Here is a 23,597-nt window from a genome sequence, read left to right as displayed (position 1 = left end):
GTTCCACCTATGAATTTTGAAATCCATCTTGATTTGTATAGAATAATAAGGATGGTTCTGAAAATGCTGGTTAAAATTAAAGGGTTTTATTATCTGATTATCTGACGTTATCATAAAGCTTGTTATCTGGATGTTTCCATAGATTTTATCATGTCCGGCAGCTTAGCATACTTCCTTCATAATGTTATAATAAAAGTAACTATTGCACCTAATTTTATATCCCATAATAAAAAAGATGACACTGAAGAATCAGTTCTGGTCTAAGCTCTTAATAAAAAGGAAATGCTATGAATTTTATCATGTTTCATTCTATGCGTGGTGAGAATCAGTACAGGTGATCATAATATTTTGCATGAATATTAATTCAACTTTGAGTCAAATATTTCTTTCATTTACTGCTACCATTTTTAGTGGCAATAAAAATTTACTTAAAAATTTTCATGCTTTCCACAATTATCATAAAGTTAACATTTAATGTTGAGTGAATTTTGACATGTATTTTGTTACTGCATTGTGCGATAGTAAAGATGTATTTTGGCTACATATAAAAATAACATTAAATGTCTCAGATATATCTTCATACTCCCTTTTTTATATAAATCTGTAATATCAAAGACAATACCAATCTATACTGTATCTTTGATTAATCAATATACACTAAGAGTCTGTCTAAATTTGAAATCAGTTTTCAAGTATGGCCTTGACAGTGATTTTAAAATATCAAACTACTGTGAGTCATAGAATCTCAGAAACTTGTTTATTCATAAAAAATAAACACTTTTTAAAAGTTTTATTATCACCCAGATTCTACTAGGTATTTGTTTCTCTCTGTACAGCATCAGGAACTTAAAACACATAAACAATATACTCTCACTTTGTAAGATTTAAAAAAAAAAAAGGATAACTGAAATAATATTAAGTTGATCTAGTTCAGGGCCTTTCTCACATTAAACATTCAAAACTTTGTATTGGATGGTAGTGAAAATAGTGAAAAAAATGCCAGAGGAATACTTCAGCTACATGCCACAGCTGGCCTGCACTGGCACAGGGGAGTTGACTGTTAGCATCACTCCACATCTGCATTCGGGGACAACATGTGGGTAGCTGGAAATAACCAAGGGCACTTACTCCAAGGAAATCAGAAGATGCTGGAACTTTTCTCCCCCGCCCCGAGAACTGCAGTACACAACTCTTTCCTAGGAGACTACCAGTTTGCCCAAACACATACTAGCATTTAAAAAATTTTAAATAATAACAAAGCCCTAATTATTGGACTGCATAGCAGACCCAAACATGCATGCTAATCTTTTAAAGCGAGGTCCCAACTCGTTAAGGTAATCGTAATTTTCATCCTGATCAGAGGCTGCGGACCCTAAGGAGCTCAGGGACCCAGCTGGGGACCCTGTTCCCTCAAAAGCGTAGGTCTGGAGGGCGTCAAAAGGAGGGGCACAAGGATCAGTGTTCGCTTCTTCGAGCTTTTCCAGAATGAACTTGCGGAAAACGGCACTATCGGGGCCGACCTGCAGAGACTGGCGGTACAGGCTCCTGATGTCGCCGGCGGCTCCCCGCGGCCTGCGCTCCCGCAGGACGGCGCGACTCCTCAGCTCGGCGATGTCGAAGGCCTCCGTGTCTGCCTCGCCGCCCCCTTCGTCGTCGTAGCTGAATATGTTCTCGCGGAAATCTTCACTTTTCTCCGGAAACAGCGTCTGCTTTCTTCGCTGTTTCAGACCCAGGATCAAAAATATAAACCCTGACCAAGGAATGAGAACAGACAACACGAAGCAACACTCTGTAATAAGGATAACATAATACGTGAATCTACATTAATGCAACAAGTTCATATTCATCAATATTACATGTTATTTATAATAAGCCTTGCAACCCTTGCTTTTGTTAAAAGCTCAGGGCGTGAGTTAGATTTTAGGATTATAAGAAAAGAAAACACAGAGTGGAGCCTCGAGGGGGGCCGGGGTTGGTGACGTCATCCCCGGTACCGTGGAATATCCCCGAATAACGTTTGATTCCCCAAAACTCAACTACAGTATTTGCTGTTGAACATTTACAAAAGGAGCGTGCAGAATGACAGAAGGCAGTATTACTATATTTCAAATTATTTTTACATCACAAAAATAAGAGTGACCTGTTTTGTGATGATAATTCATTTAAAACTGTATCTTTTATATGTTGAAAACAGAAAAAGGAAAGGAGCATACGGGAACATTTTCCAATCTATATGCATTTGTCAATTTTAGTAACCAATAATGCATGTTACAAGAAGTTAAGCACAACAGAGCCATCTGAAATTCCCCGCTGAGACAAATTCTGTGGCATAATTATTTTCTAAGTTAATACCCATTGACTACAAAGTATATGCCACCAAAAAGCTGGTTTAGAACCTGTGCTCAGTGATATCACATTAATTTCAGAAAGCCCAAACTATCATTTTTTTTAATCGTAACACCGCTATGCCCACAATCAATATTTATTAAAATAATTTTAACATGATGTAGAAACAGAAAAATTTCAAAGCACTTTTTTTTATTTAGAGAAAATTGTGTGTGCATGCGTATGTATGTATCGAGAGTAGCCAACCCCTTCATAGCCTTGGAACTATTCAGAACTTCACCTATAGGAACTGAAATAAACATGAAGTGCTGTTATTAATATTATCATAAAAAGAAATATAGTAGGCCATACTTTATGTAAATCGTACCTTTTAAAACACTGAAATAGTGTTCTTGAAATAAGGTCATTGAGTTCGAATCCGATACTGTGAAACTCGGTTCAGATATATGGTTGGTATAGAGAGGGAGCTAACAAATAATTTTTTCAAGTTATGAATGGGAGAGAGTATTCTTGACACTTTCAAAGAAAACTACTGTCTGTTGGTTGACCCATACTTCCCACCCTCTAAATCTTAGTCATGACCTTGACTGCAAGGCTGTCCTTTCACTCATAGGGTTTTTGGTCTTGGGTTAGGTCTGTCCCTATGCGTAAAGCAGTACTTGTCACCCTTCCAACCCTACACTGTTTTTACTACCCTTGATTCTGATTCCCAGCTATGTAGCTCTGTATTCAGTTTTAGGATCAAAGTCCATTGAAAATAATCATAAAGACTGAGGCTGAATAGGAAAGAATGGTAATTGGGATGGTAAAAAGGAAGGCATGATTTTTGAGCTTTGAGAAAGAGGAGAAGAGCGAGGGCAACGCAATCCCTGAAACACAGACGCCATCTGGAGCAGTGGGTTTGGGACTGTAGAACCAGTGGCTGATACAGCTGTTCGCAGGACTCAGTCAAGTGGTGTTGACCTTGACGGAGTTGTAAGGGAAGTAAGAGAGGGTTTAGGTTACACATACTGACTGGTTTGCTGAGGAAAGAGAGACGGTGATGCTAGAAGAATGATTTGTAGTTCTGGAAGCCTGAGAAAACATTTTGCGGTTCATCTGCCTCATCTGTAAAATGGATATGACATCTACATCTGAAAACAACAAACAAACAAATAAAACAGAGCTTGGGGTGCCTGGGTGGCCCAGTCTGTGAAGCGGCCAACTCCAGTTCAGCTCAGGTCAGGATCTCCGAGTTGTGAGGTTTGGCCCCACTCTCATGGCGCTCGGCCCCGAGGCTGCAGGACACGATCTCCTTCTCCCTCTGCCCCTTGCCCCGCTAGTGCACACTCTCTCTCTCTCGCTCTTGCCCCTCCTGCGCGCTCTCTCCCTCCCTCTCTCTAAAATAAATAAATAAATAAGTTAAATCTATTAAAAAGAGGAGCTGTTTTATTGAAATTTCTTTTGTGTTTAGCTCTGATCAAGTTTTAAAGCCCTCTTTTTGCATTCCCCCTATTTGCTTTCTTTCATTGTGGTCCTAGGGCTCTTGTGAGTTGTAGGACAGGGTTAAATAGACTGTGTAGAGTTATGGAAATTTAGTGCATCTCCACGACCCTTTGTAAAGTACTTAGCACTTGGAATTTTACTTTCTTCATTCATACAACACAGTGATTAATAGTTATTGCTTCATATGGTTATCGTGAGAATCAAATTACATACTGCCTGTGAACACTCAAGACAGTATCCTGTAGCATAATAAGCCCTCAACAGAAGGTCGCTACTATTATTACTAATTGTTATATAACTGTATATGCTGTCCACTGCCAATGCTTAGTGTCAAAAACATTCCTAGACAGACGTGCACACACATGCTGACACACTCAGAGTTCAGGGATCACTCATTTTCATCTTGAAATGCATGGTCACTCTATTTTTCATTTACTCCATGGTTTAATAATTGCAACATATTCAGAAGAGCAATTACATACTTATACACACACACTCACACACACCCCATACTGTGATGATGGAATTAACTACTTTTTAATTATTTTTAATAAATGAAGATAGGTTCAGTTCAGCACTACTTACCAAATATTATCATGACGCTTATCAAGACAGCAAGTATGACTTCTGTTCTGAATCCCATGGCAAGCATAAGGTCCTTATTCCTGCAGGCCTGTGTACTGCCATGGTCATCGCAGTCACAGATGTGTATGGTAAGGGTGTTTGTACTTGTAAGTGACGGGATTCCATTGTCAGCAATTAGGACAGATATATAGAAGACAGGCTCTTCTTGAAGGCTAAAACCAGTTCTATTAGTCAAAATTACAGCTGTGTTATCTAAAACAAAAACCCATGTGCGTAATTTTTCAACAATATAGAAGAAATTCATACCAGTCATATGTACTAGAGGCAATAACATAGATATATCAAGTAGGTTTAAATAATAAAGAAGAAATGTCAGATAAGAAGTCAAAAGATCCACTCAAAAAGTCATTATTGATTTGGCATTGCCTAAACCATAATTACAATCTTAGATGAATTACATGAATCAGTTCCAAGATGTTTTTGATAAAGACAGAAAAAGTAAATGTGGAACACAGAAAACAGCTTTTTAATCAGATCTCAGTATTTTATAGAGGTTACTGATATTAAATTTATGATCACAGTATGAGTTTCATTGGGGTTATTTACTCACCACACAGTGCTTTTTCTAATAGAAACTCATTCTTTTCACAAATACTATAAATACATAAGACTTTCAAAGTCATCTACCAATATCACAACAAGTGGTCTCAAATCATGTATTTACTAATGAGACAGAAGGATTAGTTTTATTTGGTAGGAAAATTCTACTGGGATGTTTCCTTTTACTTTGACATTATTAACCCATTTTCTATTTAAAATTCAGGTAACAGTTAAGCCTCAGCAGCACTGATTGCTCTTCTAGACAGAACATTTAAGAAATTAGCAAAGATGAACAATATACATACTTTGACCGTTCTGCAGTTGTTTCTCCCTAAATCCCAAAATATTCTAGGCTTTTTTGGTGCAATTATATCTGACTCCTATATTTCCCCCTCCTTTTTGTATTGCCACCCCCCAAAATATTTTCTGTAGTAATCAAAACTTAGGATACACAAACAGTAAAAATGCAAATAAATGAAGTGTTTCAAAATGTGCTTGCCAACCACTTTTCCCAAATCATCTTTTAATCTTTTTTTTTTAATTTTTATTTGTTTTCTAAATCATCTTTTTAAAATGAATTCTTCATCATGCTTTGGAACCTATAAAACTTGGGATTTTATTGACTAGGCAGACTGAAAAGGTAAGAGAGTTTACATTTTTCAATTCATATCTTACCAGATTATTTTTAATCACAAACATTAAACCCAATTAATTATTTTTTTTGTTTTAATATACTTATTTTGCCTCAGTGACTTATGTTGATGTAAATAAATCTAAGTTGTAACTTATTTCTTCTATTGATATTTGCATTTTTTAATCCTAAATTTAGTTGCGTTTCCTTCACTGAGAAATTTGGCAAGGAGAAAAGGGAGAAAACATGCCTGCATTTATTGTCCACAAAAGATCTCCCGTAGATCGAAACCCAGAATCAGGTGTAAAGAAGGACATCAGCAGGTGTTTGGCTATGGATACTTCAGTAATAAATCCTACAGTGTTTCTTATCTTCAAGATATAAAGTAAAATTAAAGTAGGCCCATATTATAACAAGAAAAGTGGCTTCATGCAAAGTCAAGCCACCTCTGCACGGAAGCAGAAAATACTCTGTCTCTCTACATGAAACCCTTTGGCACACTGTGTCTTTAGATTGATAGGATCACTTCATTTTGAAGGAAAGAGAATAATCTTAAACCAATTTTATATATTTATAGCTTCAAATTAATGACTCCAAATATCTCTGAATCAATCAAGCTAACATGACTGTAAGTATATATCATTTTCTTCCCCAAAGATTGAAGTTTGGTTTTACGAGACACGAAAGGAAGTACTGGGTTAGTACTGCCATTATATCTGCAGGTTCATTTGGTTTTGCGAGGTCTTACTGCCACTGATGACTTGAAAAAGTGCTTCTAACTTAAAGAAATCCAGTGAGAAATGGGGCTAGTGTTCTCAGAACGTGATGTCGGGTTTTGTTTGCTGTGTCCACTGCTTTTCTCTGCTCTACTTCTCAACATTATCATACTGCGAGAACCTTACAAAAAGCAACATCATAAATCCCCTTAAAATCAAGCACATTTCCCAAAGAAAGGATCAGAAGCCATTATGAGGGAATGGCATTACCTTCATTATCTATGATTATGAAACTCGAGTTCTTTGTGTCTTCCCCAGAGAGATGAAAGTAAAAATGGTGATCTTCTGAGGATTCATCTCTATCCACCGCACTGATGGTCTGAATTACCTAGGAAAAGCAGAAACAGGTTGCTTGGTTTTTGATTTGGGAATATAATTACTATTATAGAGATTATTATCAGTATTAGTATTAGCTTTTATCAAAATTGCCTTATCAAAATTTTTGTATCTGTTGCAGAGGATCATTTAATTTGGGGAGAATGTTAAAATATTTTCTCAGGTTAAAAATAAGTTTACCTGCCCCTTTTAAAAGAGTGTTTTGATAATACATAATAAATTCTTGTCGGGGGCTGAAATGATTTCTAGCAGTTAACTTTGTTAGAAATTCTGCAAATACTGCTGTTATAAATCAAGATTTCCTCCCATCCTTCAGGCCTGATTTCCCCTTTTCTTCTTTTTTTCCTTCTTCCTTCCTTATCTGAATAGCAGCCATTATGGTTTGTTGAAATTATATATTCCCTGCTCATTTGAGAGCATAGCTATGGTAAACTTATTGTCTTACTAAAGTATTAGCTAAACTAATGAGTTTTCAAATTGATTTGAGCAAATAATACATTTAGAGCTTAGGGGCAATGTATATGATTTCCTTTGACCCATAAAGACTACAGCAAAAGTGTTCCACGTCAAATAAATTCCTATTTCAGAACATAAAAAAGTGAAGTAACGCAGTTATGAACACATCAGATCACATTTAATTCTCTTCTTTCAAGACATGAATGTGTCAGTCAAGTGGTTCATTATTGTCAAAAAAGAGATACGCTGTCAAGATCACATAGTGAGATTGTGATTAATTCTGGAAATTAAAGTAAATTGATTATAGAAGTTATTGTTTTGAATTTTCTAGAATTAAAGTGCTTTTAACAATGTGTCAAACAAAAATATCTTTAGTTGCAAGATGACAGACCCAAATTTTATAATGTTATACTTCAAAGAATAGACGCTCTCCACATGTAGTCTTATAAAACCAATGTAATTTGTAAGTTATCGCTCTACATCGATTGATCTTTTTCCTTAGAACACATTCCTAGTTAAATCATATTCATATGGTGTTAATTGAATAATCTAATAAAACCTTTTCATTCAACTCATGTCTACAATAATAAATTTGCATTGTATTAGGGTAATGGTCTTATTTTGGATTACCATAATAGCCGGGGGAAGGGTAGGGGGATATTTTGAGTCTTGGCGTTGCCACTTACTAGGTTTTTTGTTTTGTTTTGTTGTTTTAATATATATTTTATTTATTTATTTGACAGAGCTGAAGAGTGTGAGCACAAGCAGGGGGAATAAAGAGGGAGAAAAACAGGCTCCCTGCTGAGCAGAGAGCCCAATGTGGGATTCGATCCCAGAACCCTGGGATCATGACTGAGCTGAAGGCAGACGTTTAACCCACTGAGCCACCCAGACATCCCACTAGTTTTTTTATTCTTAAAAAAATTGAGATACTAATACTTAAGTTTTAGGAATGATTTTTAGAATTTTATGTCATAGCTTGTCAAAGTGCTTGTCATACCGTCCGTACATGTCTGTAAGGTGTTTTCTTCATGAAAACATGTTAGTGTTGGGATTTATATAGACAGAATGGTATCCTGAATGGTGTGTAATCTCATCATATGTGTATTTCCTTAACTAAGATTGATAGCAAATTGTAAAAACTCGTGTTTACCTTGTTGACACATGCAGTCTTGATTTTTAGACAAGGAATAATTTATCTCACTACCTGCCTTTCTGTATTAAATACATGCATCTGGGATGCCTGGGTGGGTAAGTGTCTGTCTTCGGCTCAGGTCACGATCCTGGGGTCTTGGGATGGATCCCTGCATCGGGCTCCCTGCTCAGTGCGGAGCCTGCTTCTCCCTCTTCTACTCCCCCTGCTTGTGTTCCCTCCCTTGCTGTATCTCTCTCTGTCAAATAAATAAATAAAATCTTTAAAAAATAAATAAAAATAAACAAACAAACAAATAAATAAATAAATACACAAATCTGACCAAACATTGAAAATGTTTCCCTTTTGGGAATGTAGGTTTAAGAACAATGGTGAAGTGCTGACTTTGTATATATTTTTAAATGATTTTAATTAATTAAATTATTCCCTACATATGTACAGGTAAACTGAATATGCATAGGTCTCAATATCCTGGTCCCTCTTTAATGTACATCCCTCAACTTGCACTTGCTTTATAAACTAAACTTCCACATGCTTTTTAGGGGTTTTATCACTTTACAAAATAGGAAGCCACTGATATAATAGAATCAGTTACCATCAGCAGGTACCATTAATTCTTTTGAACTAACCCTGAATGTGTATACTATTCTTGAGAACACAGATTTCTAGAAAAGAGCCAACATTAATGAGCACAAGTGTCTTGACCAGGAATGCTCATTTTTTTTTCCCTTTCATATGACAATGGAAAGGTTTTTATTTTAATTTTCAAATAAAATTCTAAGAAAAAAATCTTGTTGCATTGATTAGATTTCTAAACTATTCCCTACATCTACTTGCTTGGGGCTTACCACTGTTGTACACGCTGATGAGAGGAGCAAAGGCAAATCAAAAGCAAAGAGTAGACAAAGTAGACAAACATGGATGGCTATATTATGACAAATTCTGGGAGCTCAAATTTTTAAATTCCCCTTTGTCCTGGGTAGAGTTTTGTCCAATTTTTTTTCTGAACCAATACATGTGATTTTCCATTTATAACACTTTAAAATCTATAATGAAAATACATTGTGATAATCTAGAAAGTCTAAAAAGAGTTCCCATTTTCTATTTCCTTAGATTAAGCTTCAAGTCACGCAAGTATCTCAGGTGAGTAAAACACTGGGTCAGAATCTGAATGCAAGCGACGTCGCCACGAGTGTGAGATGAGTAGCATGTGTGGCCCCCAGAGCACATTTTCTTCAGATGTATTGAGAAAAATAAAATTGATAAATGTTTAAAATGTACATCATAATGGTTTGAAATGCATATCCACCGTGAAAAGATTCTCTCCATGTGATTGATTACCATATCCATCCCCTTACATATTTATCATTTTTAAAAGTTCTACTTAGCAAATTTATACAAAGAATTTTATCACCTATAGTCACCATGTTGTACATTAGATCCCTAGACTTTATTCATCTTATAACTGAAAGTTATACTCTTTGACCAACCTTTCCCCATTTCCCCCACCCTCAAGCTCCTGGCAACCACTTTCTATTCCTCCCAGGCCCATTGTTCAAGCCCTAGACCTGTTCTTGTTCATGAAGTTGGCATACAAAAAAATACTGTAATGCGTGTGGTGTGCAAGAAGCAAACAAAACCAAGTCTCATAAAAGACAGAGGCATACAGAGAAATAGGTAATATAATTATTATTTTAGGTATTAGGTATTAATTATTTAGGTATTAATTATTTTATTACCTATGTTTAGGTAATATTATTTTATTACCTATGTTTATAACCTGGTCTATATCATAGAAGTGATATAGACCAAAATGATTGGGAAGAAAAAAATAATCTGAGTATTAATTTAGGAAAAAGAAATGATTTTCCAAGTGGAATTGAGCAAATGAGCTAATACTTGAGTAAAAAAAAAAAAAAAAATTCGAATTAATGGGGAAAGTGTGATCCAGATAAAAGGACACCATGCATATATTATTAGGTAGGTTTACATGTAATTTGCATTTTTTTTAGGTCAAAGTGAAATAAACACTGGCAATTTTTTAAGTTTCAACTTAATCATTTTATGGAACTACAAACACTATTTGACTTTAAAGATAATCATGGGAAAAAAGATAATCATTTGTGTCTATCAATTACTTCACACTATGACTTCTTTTCCTTAAAAAAGAGGCACACTTGGGCCAGCTTACTAAAATGTCATCCTTAGATTACTATTATGTGGATTAAAAAATCACTACAACTTTCATTTTCCACAAACTATAAGTATGACCGTTATTAAACATGCAACTTTTTTGATAGCTAAGCAAAGAAGCAAGTATCCTACCTGGATTTGGAGCAAACAGGGAATACATTTGAGTCTGTTTCTTTACCTGAACAGCAGATATCAATGAAATCTACCTCTGGTATTAGTCGAGGAATACATTTTTGAATAGGATTACAAACTATAAATTGAAATATGAACTATAAATCAATATATAGGTATTGAGTATTAATATAAGTTATCAATTTCTCAGAATGTGTTTAATAAACAATTTCTTTCAATAGAAACATGTTAAACGACAAGTGAGAATTGCAATAAATGAATACATGTGAGGATTTTTACAATTTCATCTCAATTGCTTACTTACATAATTATTCTAGGTATTGGTACTCTGCATCAAGCTACAGATGTGAATTATTCTTTGCATCGTCAAGAAATATTGTCAACAAATTTGAAGAAGACTGTCACTTTCTTTACCACTCCACTGAGGAAATGATACAAAATGTGACTTGTTTAGATAAAATAAAGGATTTGAAAAGGCTGTTGAATATCCACTCAAAAGGTCAAAGTATTAATTAACACAATAAAATTAGAGCTAACAAGAAAATTTAGTCTATAGTCTCTGTTTTCTCTCTTTGTTTAGCATGTTATTAGGAGAAAAAATGTTGAGAAACTCATGGTATTTTAATATTATATCTCTGGACAGAAGCAGAGATACTGTTTCTAAAAAGGACTTTTTTACCAAATTATAGGTACTTAAGTGTCACAGATATGTAATGTTTTACAGATATCTACTTATACTCGGTTAAAAATTTTACTGAAATTTTTATTTCAGTATATATTTCATTTCTTTTGTTAATTTTTAAAATGAACCTTATAAAGTTAATATAAAATCATCATATATAAATAAAAAAGATTAAATTATGAAATTATCTGACTAATATACCAAAGGTATCCATTCGGCCAATATTTCATTGGTATTTGGAGCATCCCACGCCATCTCAGGCCCTGGGGGTGAAACAGTGGCCAGCACCAAGTGTCTGTCAACACTGCTTACATTTTAATGGAGTAGAGAGACATAATGCCTAAAGCAAAAAAGAAAAGTGCAGACTAAAACACCCACTATTTCGGGGTCAGAGGATCTGGCATCTAAACAAAAATTAGATTAAACTTCAGAAGTGAGCGGTGGTGATATCATGAATATTCTAAAAGGGCTTGTACTTCATTTTGAGGTCCCCCTCCAAGTTCTAAATTGGAAAAAAAATGATTTTATTTTTATTTAGGATTCCATGATCCAAATGATTGGGCAAAATTTGCATTTTAGAATGTTCATTCTGAAGACATCTTTATTGTGAATCTGGAAATAGGGAACCCAGTGACAAGCTATTGCCTCGATCCAGGGGAGCAACTAGTTTGTATTCAAGACCTCCTGATGTGATCTATAAAGACAACAACAATCACAGTTACAGAACATGAGCTCTTTTTAATGAGAAATCATACAGAAATTGCTGAAGTGTTTATAGAAACTGAAGCTGGTAACAACATGCTCTCAGGCGACGATATGGTTTCCCAGGCTCCAGATTTCCCATAGGGAAAGTTGTTATTGTCAAAGTAACACTTCACCATTTCAAAGAGGACACACAATATATTCTTCGGATTACTGCCCCACCACTAAGAACTGACTGCCTTGGAAATTCTCTACATGCCTTCAGACTTCACTAATAAAGATAACTAATGAGCAACAACTCTGGGTATATCCCTGCACGGGAGCCGTGAAACGGGATAATGAGAAGTTTGATTTTATAGGAGCGTCCTTCAGCAGAACTGCTCATGGTTCACTCCAGAAGATGTCTTGGGCCCCTGGTAGGGTCTCAAGAGGGAGGACAGAGCAAAATTGACAGATTACAGGGGTATTTAGAGGATGGAACCCAGAGAATCAGTGACTGACTAGATATGAAGAATGCAAGAGTAGAATGAATCAAAGATGATGTCCACACATCCTTCCTGCACAACTTGGTGAGTTACGGTAATTTTGCAAGAGATGTTAAAATAACAACAGACAAACGCAGCAGGCTTGGAAGACAATTCAGCATTACCTTCGGGCATATATGTAGCAATCTCTAGTTAACTGGGCATACAGCTTGAAATATAGGAGAAAAAACTGGCATGAAGATCTAGAAGCCATTGTGTATGAACCTTAATTAAGACATAGGTATGACTGAAAGCAAAGACGTGATTTTGAAAAATAAATAAATAAATAAAAGAACAGGACACAAGAGAGAAAGGAGGTGAGAAGAATACCAGACTATAATGCAGGATCATGGAAATTTAGGCAATAGAAAATTTTTACATGGAGACAATGTAAATGTCTTTACATTAGAATATTGTTATGAAAAAATCTAAAAATCGCTGATATTATACTTTATTTCTGGAAAAGATATTTGGTATCAGTCAAGATAATGGGAATCATTAATTTGAAAAATTAGAACTATTTCCCCCAAACAGGGAAGGCAAATTGCCCTAGTGTCAGCTCATTTATTATACTCATTCTGCAAACCACTGAGCCCTCTCTCTCTCTTCTCCTCCCCACCCTGGGCACTTACACACTAAGAACAAAAACAAAAATTCTGTTTATCCATATAGATCATGAAAAAAAGTGCCTGATTTTCTCCAGAATGGAAAGCAACTATTCTTATATTTTGATTTTCTACAATGAAGGTATTATCTACCCAAAGCAGATAGACACCTTTTAATTTGTCATCCTGTCCAGCAATTAAGCCTGTGGAAGTGAGATCAAGAATGATTTTCACAGTGGGGTGTCTGGGTGACTCAGTTGGTTAAGTCTCTGACTCTTGGTTTCAGCTGAGGTCATGATCTCAAGGTCAAGAGACTAATCCCCATGTGGAGCCCTGCCTGCAGGGCTCCGAGCTCAGCAGGAGGTCGGCTTGAAGATTCTCCCCCTCTGGTCCTCCCCCACGTGTGTGTACTCTCTCTTAAATAAATAAATAAATAGATAGATAGATAGATACATCTGTGTTTTAAAAAATAACAATCTTCACATTATGAGAAGACATAAAATACTTACTGATTTTTAATTTATTACATGTGAAAATGATAGCATTTTGTATATATTGTGTAGATATACATTAAATTGATTCTATTTCTTTTTAAAAATTATAAAAGTTTAATTTGGTAAGAACATTTAACATGAGATCTACCCTCTTAAGTTTTTAAGTGCACACACTGCGCTGTTAGTTCTAGGCACCGTGTGGGGCAGTAGATCGCTAGAACTGAGTCCCGTGGTATACCTGGAAATTTGTACCTGATGGACACCAACGCTCCATTTTTATAAATTTTTAAATGTGACTTCAAGAAAATTTAAAATTTTGTCATATTTATTTGGCAGTACAGCACTCGATCTCATTTTCTGACTAAATGTCCTTCTTTTTAGTAATTTTTTTGTATATATTTTACATATCATTGTATGGACCCGAGCTGCAGAAGACCGTGAAGTGGTAGTGTGAAAGCAGAGATTTCTTCCTCGTCATCGTTTTAAAGTCTGCTACCACACATTTCAGTATTAAGTGAGATCGTGACTGTTGATTTGAGTGCAAGTATCATCATTTTATTCTTACTCTATTTATTATGGCTGCATTTTGTCTTGGTTTATTTGTTACCCTGAATTTAAGTTTTAATTTTGTGAAAGGGCTTCTTATCATCATCAAATGAAGTTTATGTGCATCTTTTTGTTCCTTTGAGATACTGATATAATGGAAAATATTAACAGATTTTAAAATAGTTTGTTCTTCTCCTTAAAGACATTTTTCTATTCTTCGTATCACCATTTAGTACCTTCATAAATTGTTTTTAATTATAATTTACATATAATGGTTACAGCCATATTCTTAACAACCATTTTGTGTTTATGTTTGCAGGTGTTAAATTTTGTCACTTTTCTTTCAGTAAAGCTACTCAGAGTAATTTGAGGAAAGCTCCCTCCCCCTTTGTTTTGAATGTTTTGGGAAAGTTTATATAGCATGGGGACTAGTAATCACTAATAATTTTGATTTCTTGGCCTAAAATATTCTTAATAATGTTAATGATTTTTCTTTGAATCTCTATTCTTATTTTTCTTACACCATTACTTTTGCCTTTTATCACCTTTTATTCCAGCAAATGATTTTGAACTTTCATTTTGAAATAACTGTAGCTTCTCAAAAAATCTCAAAAACAGTGCAAAACACATTTTAAATACTTCTTTCAGCTAACCCAATGGTCAAGTCTTACATAACTGTAGAAATCAAAATGGGTAGAATATTACTAAATGGATAATATATTCAGTTTGCACTGGCTTTTACTTCCACATGTGTGTGTATGTGTGTGTGTTGGCATGTGCGTGTATAACTCAAAAGTTCGATCTCATGGAATGACCGGCGTCACCACACCAAGCAGGATTCAGGAGACTTTGATCACCACGTGTGTGATCTCCTTCATACTACTCTTTTTTGGTCACTTATATCCCCACTCCTTCCCTTGTTCCTTGGCAACGACTAATTCCTTCTCTGTCTCTTACAGTTTTGATTTTTGGAGGATGTACTATAAATGGAATCACAGAGCATGTAAGCTTTAGGATGTTGCTGTTTTCACGAAACGTAGTGCCTTTGAGATTCATTGCGCTCTGCATGTATAAATAATCTGTGCCTTTTATGGCCAGGTGGTACTCCCATTTACGGATGTATCACACTTTGTCTAATCATTCCTCTGGTGACTGACATGTGGATTATTTTGGTTTTGGCTATTATGAATAAAGTTGCTATGAATATTTTTATGTGAACATAAGTATTTCTCTGACATGTGTGCGGCACTCTGCCCAGTGATGATTATTAGGCTGTATAGTAAGTATATACTGAGCTTTATAATAACCAGTCAAATTATGATCCATTTTTTATTTCCACTTCCTCTTCTCCCAGCACTTGAGGATGTCTGTGGGTGGCGTTATTCTAACCGTTCTGGCAGGTGTGTAGTAATAGCTCATTGTAATTTTAAACTGCACTGTCCAAATACCTAATGATGTGCAACATCCTTTTGTGTGCTTTCTTGCTTTCTGTATAACCTCTCAGTGAAATGTCCTGTCATGTCTTTTGCCACTTTGTAATTGGATTATTTATTTTTTTTAACTGCTGAGTTTTAAGAGTTCCTTGTATATTCCAGGTGCAAATCCTTTGAGTAATCTTTGGTTTTCAAATATTTTCTTCCAACCTGTAGGTCATTTCTTTAATCCTTTTAACAGGGATTTACACATTTTTAAGTTTTTATAAAGTCAAATTAATACTTTCTTTTTGTTATGAATTGGGCCTTTCGTGATATATCTAAGAACTCTGTTTAGTCACAGAGAATAGGTTTTTCTCCTGCATTTACTTCTAAAAGTTTTACAGTTTCAAGTGTATGTATAAATCTATGATACATTTTGAAGTAACTTTTGTATAAGATAAGAGGTTTAGGTGGAGTTTCCTATTTCTTCCCTATGTATATCCAATTGCTCCAGTAAAATTTGCTGAAAAGACTAGAGAATTTATAGGTATCTTTGCATTTGTTCTGCAGTACTTTTCATGTCATCCAGATTTGCAAATTTATTAGGACATGCAAATATTTTATTATAAAATATGGGTTTTATTTTTACATATATTGACCTAATTGTTATTTCCTTTAATTTGCCTACTCAAAGGTAAAATTCTTCTTGTATTACAAATACCAGTTTTGAAATTAAATAATCTGGTCAACAAAGAAAGCAGTATTTAATTACTTTAAGAAAAAAAATTGGCAAATGCAATTTATTGTTATTGCTCCAGAAATTTAACAAGCAACAACTTAATCTCTTTCAAACCAATCAAAAATCAATAATCTGACAAAATCAAAACTTCCAAGAAGAAAACAAAACCAACCTCAATTAATGTTTATATTGAAGTTGTAACTTTTAATTTTTATTTTATAAGCAATGGACTCCTTTAAGCATAGGATAAAACATTAATATTTTTAATTAATTAATTAATTAACTAATCTGTTCCCACCTTTATCTGTGTTGAGAGTTTTGTTTCTGTGCAATGTCAAGTGTACATACGCACCTTTTTAGTTCATTTAGAATTCCTTTACAAGGGAATGAGCCCTGTGTCAAGAACTTGTAAGACTAGTCTTAACTGTTAATTTTAACAGTAACAAAATTAACTTTTAACAAAGGCCAATTCTACCCATTGTCTTACTTAATAGAATTTTATCTTTACTAAATCCTTATAAGATAGGGCAAAAGTGTCTTTCTTTTTCAAATGAGGAGACTGGTATTCAGTGTGGTTAGATCATCATCTTATTTGGGAATTATGGGTGATAGTAAAATCCTCTTGTAACTATACCAGTCAAATTTTCTGTTACTGCTGTTTACTGTTGTTTTTGATGTTTCATTCCTAAATGAGGGGAAACGTATTTGAATTAAAACCCATGGTTTTCTACATACGTGATTTTAGATAATAATGAAGAATACCAATTAGCCCATAAAACACCCCCAAATTAATAGTAGAAAACAAATGTTTGCTGCAGTCCACTCTAAAGGACTCTTTGTGTCTATAAAAACTGGGACAAAATAAACACATAAAAACAAGGAGAACACTTAAAGAATAATAAAGGAAACAAAAGTTACTTTCCTATTCTGTCAACTTTTCTCAAATGGTAAAAAGGTAAATTCATCACATTCACACAAATACATTCAGTTGTAATTGGAAAACTTAAGCTTTGTATTGTTTAAGACTAAATTAGAAGTTTCGTAGATAATACTCAAAGAGAGAGAGAGAGTATACTGAGTAAATAAATACCTATCTTGTCTTTGATTCTTGTCACTTTGGGGCCAAGAATGATAATTAGCTCGAAAATAATGACATTGTCTAGCTTTCTAATATTCTATTTTTTTAAGGTTTTACTTATTTGTCAGAGAGAGAGAGGGAGCACAAGCAGAGGGAGAAGGAGGTTTCCCCCCAGGGGGAGGAGCCCGATGTGGAACTCAATCTCATGACCCTAGGATAATGACCTGAGACACCCAGGTGTCCTAGCAGGAAACTACTGGGAGGGTTTTTTTTTTTTTTTTTTTAGATTTTATTTATTTATTTGAAAGAGAGAGAGTGAGAGCAAGCACAACCAGGTATAGAGGCAGGCAGAGAGAGAGGGAGAAGCAGGCTTCCCACTAAGCAGAGAGCCACAGATCATGACCTAAGCCAAAGGTAGACACTTAATTAACTAACTGAGCCACCCTGGCACCCCATAGATTTCTAACATTGTAATGCATTCAAGCAGTGTCCAATATCTCCAATGAAGTTGTCATTAAGAAATCACCATTTTGGAAAAAAAAAAGAAAGAAAGAAAGGAAAGGAAAGAAATTATCATTTGGGGAAGAAACAAGCAAAATTCTATCTAAAATAATAAAAAAATATTGTATATAATAAGACATTGTTTTAAGACATACAGATCTTTGAATGCATTTGGAAAATTTTAAATTGTTTTAAAATGCTACACTTTTGGACTCTCCATTTATTCGTAGATTTATATTATAAAAAGTGAACCAGCATAGCTTATGGATAATCTTATAAAATCTCACATACACAGTCACATCACGAGCTTTAAAAAATGAGTTTCATAATTCAAAGTATCTTGCCCTAATCATCTGCAAATACAAATTTTAAAAATCTGATAATCTTGATGCCAAAATTAAGGTAATGAGGGAGAATGCTTTTAGAGAATAACATCGGTTGTTCTGAATCTAATTGCATGACTTTAAATTGTGTGACTTCAAGACTCATTAATTTGGTTGTTCTAATAATCTAGGAGCCAATTTCAAAGACTGGTTTCCTTTTTATTGGGTTTAGGGTGCTTTCTTAGGTAATTGGCATCCCCAAACACCTTTCACTTTGGTTGTTATTCTTATTTTTTTTTTTAAGATTTTTTTTTTTTTTAATTTATTTGACAGAGAGAAATCACAAGTAGGCAGAGAGGCAGGCAGAGAGAGAGAGAGGGAAGCAGGCTCCCTGCTGAGCAGAGAGCCCCATGCGGGACTCGATCCCAGGACTCTGAGATCATGACCTGAGCCGAAGGCAGCGGCTTAACCCACTGAGCCACCCAGGCGCCCCTGGTTGTTATTCTTAAATTAAGATCTCTACATGCTCACATTTTACTTATACTCATTTTGACATGCTTATTACTTTGTTAGTATTTCTATACCCATAAATAACTTATTAAAGATGTTTTCTATAAATCAATTTATTATAAATGCTTACTCCATAAGAATATTAGCAGTAAATATTCTATTTTAAAAGACTATGTAATAAAATGTGGTTTCTTTTTTTTTTTAAGATTTTATTTATTTATTTGACAGATAGAGATCACAAGTAGATGGAGAGGCAGGCAGATTTATTTGACAGATAGAGATCATGAGTAGATGGAGAGGCTCTGCTGAGCAGAGAGCCCGACGTGGGGCTCGATCCCAGGACCCTGGGATCATGACCTGAGCCGAAAGCAGAGGCTTTAACCCACTGAGCCACCCAGGCACCCCTAAAATGTGGTTTCTTGATAAAATATAAAAATTATGCTGATTTTTACAAAAGCATATTATAGAAAATGATTTGGGTAAGTTCAATAGATCAACATATACTACAGAAAACATTCACATTAAGAAATAATTAAGATGTCAACTGTAATGGATTCAGAGCGCTTGAATACTTCTTCATTGACAAGCTCTCTCATACTATTTCTGAAAGATCACTTACTACATCAATACCAAGAACCTGCTGTTAAACAAGATGATTTCTCATCAAATAGCAACTACTACTGTATGTTAATACCAGAATGACTTTTTCAGGTTTTTGCAGGAGCTATTTCCCCATTTATCTTTTGTCTTTATTTTTAACTAACATTGACTGATAAAGCCAAAAAGGTATAGAGTATATGAATATAGCTATTTGTAATTGAAATTTTTTTGTTGTTGTTGTTCCAAGTTTTAATTTAAATTCTAGTCAGTTAACATATAGTGTAATATTGGTTTCAGGAGTAGAATTTGGTGATTGATTCATGACTTACATTTAACACCCAGTGCTCATCCCAACAAGTGCCCTCCTTACTACCTATCACTCTTCCAGCTCACCCTCTGCCCACCTCCCTCCTTCTACCCTCAGTTTGTTCTCTTAGTTTAGAGTCTTATGGTTTCTTTCCCTCTCTTTTACCCCCTTTCCTTATGTTCATCCGTTTTACTTCTTAAATTCCACACAAGTGAAATCATATGGTGCTTGTCTTTCTCTGACTTGTTTTTCTTAGCATAATACATTCTGGCTCCAACCGTATCATTGCAAACATGACATTGCAACATGTCATTCTTTTTGATGGCTAACATTCCATTGTGTATATATATATATATACATATACATGTACATGTATATATATATATATACACAATGGGTATAGAAATACTAACAAAGTAAAAAGCATGTCAAAATGAGTATAAGTAAAATGTGAGCATGTAGAGATCTTAATTTAATATATATATATATTACAGCATTCTTTTTTTGAGAGGGAGGGAGAAGGGGCAGAGGGAGAGAGAATCTCAAGCAGGCTCCACATCCAGCACAGAGCCCAATACAGGATTGGATCTCATGACACTGAGATCATGACCTGAGCTGAAATCAAGAGTTGGAAGCTTAACTGAAGCACCCAGGCACCCCTACAACATCTTCTTTATCCATTCATCCATTGATGAACATTTGGGTTCTTTCTATAGTTTGGCTATTTTTAATAATGCTGTTGTAAACATCAGGGTGCATGTGCCCCTTTGAATCAGTATTTTTGTAACCTTTGGGTAAGTACCTAGTAGTGCAATTGCTGGGCTGTAGTGTAAATCTATTTTTAACTTCTCTGACGAACCTCCATACTATTTTCCACAGTGGCTGCAGTAGTTTGCATTCTTACCAATACTGTAAGAGGGTTCCCCTTTCTCCACAACCTCACTGACACCTATTTTTTCCTGTGTTGTTAGTTTTAGAAGTTCTGACAGGTGTGAGGTGGTATCTCATTGTAGTTTCGAGTTGTATGCAACTGAAAAGATTTGCTAAATTTGACACTGCTTACAAGCGTTGCGTTTTTTTACAATTTGTTTTTGCATTTTTTGTCTTCCATGATAGCTTCTGATGTTTAAGATTTTTTTTTCACTTTTTGGTATTATTACCTTTATAGATTGTCCATATTCATTCAATCTTATTTAATGTTAGATAGTTCTGTACCACTCCTAGGGTTTTATGTCTCTATTAGAAATTTAAAGTATTTGGTTTAAAAAAGCATTTGCCATAACTTTGGATAGCTATACACAAATGTATGTGTACTGATGCACACATGTACACACATATGACAAAACTAGCCCAACTAGTGAACGATGAGTGGGGTTATCATTTGCAACTTGAGGGAAAATTGTTTGCCTCTGAATCCTTATATTTTAATTAATGAAAACCTTCTGAAAAATGATCATATCCCTATTTCTCTAAGGTACATTAATTACAAATAACTGAAGAAAATAAACAAGAAATAACAGATTTTGTTGGAGTTTCCCTTAGAGTGGTCTCCACGTTATTGAAAATAAAAGAGAACAGGAGAGCTATAAAATGAGCACAAGAGAGAAAGAGAAAGGATTTTTCTTGGTTTTCTGGGACTGGCATCCCAATTTTGTTTACTAATCATTCCATCTGTATTTTCTGCAATATCCCACTAAAATATCACAAAACGTTAGGAAAGTGAATGCTTCCAAATCTGAGGCAGAGAATATAAAAGATGAGTTTATGTATTAGTCTGGGTCCAACTAAGGGAAAGGAAGCATACAGTTATTTAAAAGGAGGAATATTAATATTAAGAATTATTAAGCTATACTAGGAGAGTAACTATAAAGATGCAATAAGAATTCCAAAGAGTACTTGGAAGTTCAGTGAAATTATCCAAAGACACAAATGTGGAAGATAGGGCCTCTCCACAAGACAAGTGTTAGACCTCCATGGAGAACATGTGGTTGCAGCATCTTGTTTTCAGAACAAAGAAGCTCACTGGGTTGCCTGGGTCAGAGCAACCACATTCTCCAGGCAAGCAGAACAATCCTCCAGGATACAAATGTGTGGGTGGACAGAAATGCAGATGGAGCTGGGATGCCACTGCAGGTACAAGACCTGAAGCTCACAGCATCCATACTGGGAGGGCTGCAAGACCTCAACAGGCCTTGGATGGAGTTGCATGGTTGCTGAGGGAATGTACCTTTGGGACCTTTGGGGCTATACTTGTGGCTGGATAAAGCACCACATATATCTTCACACTGACCAACTCTGCAGGTTGAGAAAGGCAAAAATAAACATTCTACACACAGGACAAGGAAGAGAAGACTTTTTCCTTCTTCAACGTTCATTCCATGCCCTCCTTTGACAAGGCTCAACATTGCACTCCCAATAAGAGAAATGCTCTAAAGGGACCAATCCATTATCACGGTATCACGGAACAGGTACTTTTTAAGGCAGTACTGAGGCATGAATGTGAAGACAGAAAGCAGTAAATTAGTAAGAGGCAAAGCCTCGAACATATTGCTGTACCAGAAACGATGAAAGCAATCAAAGACTAATAGGTCATGTCTAAAGTACACAGAAACTGATACAAATATCTGAAGACCTATTCTTCACCACTCTTTGTCCATTTATAATTCTCGTTGAGATGTAGATTGCTTACATTTTTTTCTTTTGTTTCTACTTGTGTATGTGTATGCATGTATGGGTAAGCACATGTAAGCATGCTTTAAAGTATATGGTGCCGTGTTTTTTGAGTATCAGAGAGGCCTGCTGTTTTATAAAGAGTGTTGTGAGGAAGGAGAGAATGTAGGAGAAGAAAGAGGGAGATCACTTTAGGATGATTATTATAAACAAACTCACACCAAATTCCATCTTCCTTGGTACAAAGACTCCCTCAGGTTTTGCTTTTATGAAATTTTATATTCCCTACCCCAACATTTTCTAAATTGTATTTCATTTTAGCAATTTACTTGGGGGGTAAGCCTCAGGCCCAGAGGGGCATCACTGAAGGTTCCTCCTTTCTCCACACTGCCTTCCTTTCTGACTCTTCAGTCTAAATGAGATTCTTTCCTCTTTGCTTACACACCCATTTGCTATCTGGAGTAGTATATGCTGTTTCTGCATCCTTCCTTGGCTCAATCAAGAATTCATATCATGTGACATATGTATTTCCCAGTTTGTGTTTTGATGGTGTAGCTACTTTCTTATTTTGTTAATAGACTACTTATTCCTTATTTTTAAATAGAGTAAAATGCATTTCCTCTGAATGTCTAAACAGAATGCTCTTAATATTTTGCTTATAGGCACCATTAAATTAAAAATAATTATGTTGTCTGCATAAAAACCATTTCAGTTACACAAGATATGCTTTATTATCTTTCAAAGCAGATATTTTTTGACAGCTTATTCTACTAAGTTGTAATGTTCACACATTACTATCTAAGTTTTAGGAATGAGTAAGAGATTAAGAGTACTTTTGAACGTTTTTAATGTCACTCTGGGAGGTACATATTTATATTAGGGGCTTGGTTTCGACTGTACTTGAAGGAAGCCTATCCAGTAAATTTCAAACCAGAAATCAGAGACCAACTCAATCTGATTTCACATGTAACATCTCAGGAATCATGGTACAATCAATGAAAATCCAGGACCCACGATAGCCCTAATACCCACCCACTAAATAAGTCATCACCAACTGTGTGTCAGGAAGGAAATATCTATGGTAATGTTGGATATCTTGGCAGCACTCAACCTGTACATTGATTTCAATTCATAAACCACAACATATGTAATAATGTGAGTGGGGATTTTTGGACTCCCCTTGGATTGGAGTGGAGGACCATTATAGG

The 23,597-nt window shown here is 35.2% G+C and overlaps 1 protein-coding gene across 2 annotated transcripts in view; it reads right to left on the bottom strand.

Annotated features, from left to right (window-relative positions):
* Positions 1–706: 706 nt before the first annotated feature.
* Positions 707–23,597, bottom strand: part of CDH19 (cadherin 19) — a 111,732-nt gene continuing 88,841 nt past the window's right edge. For both annotated transcript variants that reach the window (XM_044242838.1, XM_044242837.1), the window contains exons 10-12: positions 6,634–6,751; positions 4,417–4,668; positions 707–1,750 (exon numbers count right to left, since the gene is read on the bottom strand). In XM_044242838.1, the coding sequence (XP_044098773.1) occupies positions 1,263–1,750; positions 4,417–4,668; positions 6,634–6,751 (858 nt within the window). In that variant the 3' untranslated portion in view covers positions 707–1,262. The remainder of the gene's footprint in view (positions 1,751–4,416; positions 4,669–6,633; positions 6,752–23,597) is intronic.

Source organism: Neovison vison, chromosome 3 (genome assembly GCF_020171115.1).
Source record: "Neovison vison isolate M4711 chromosome 3, ASM_NN_V1, whole genome shotgun sequence".
NCBI classification, from domain to species: Eukaryota; Metazoa; Chordata; class Mammalia; order Carnivora; family Mustelidae; genus Neogale; species Neogale vison.
This window is presented reverse-complemented; position numbering and strand designations above follow the sequence as displayed.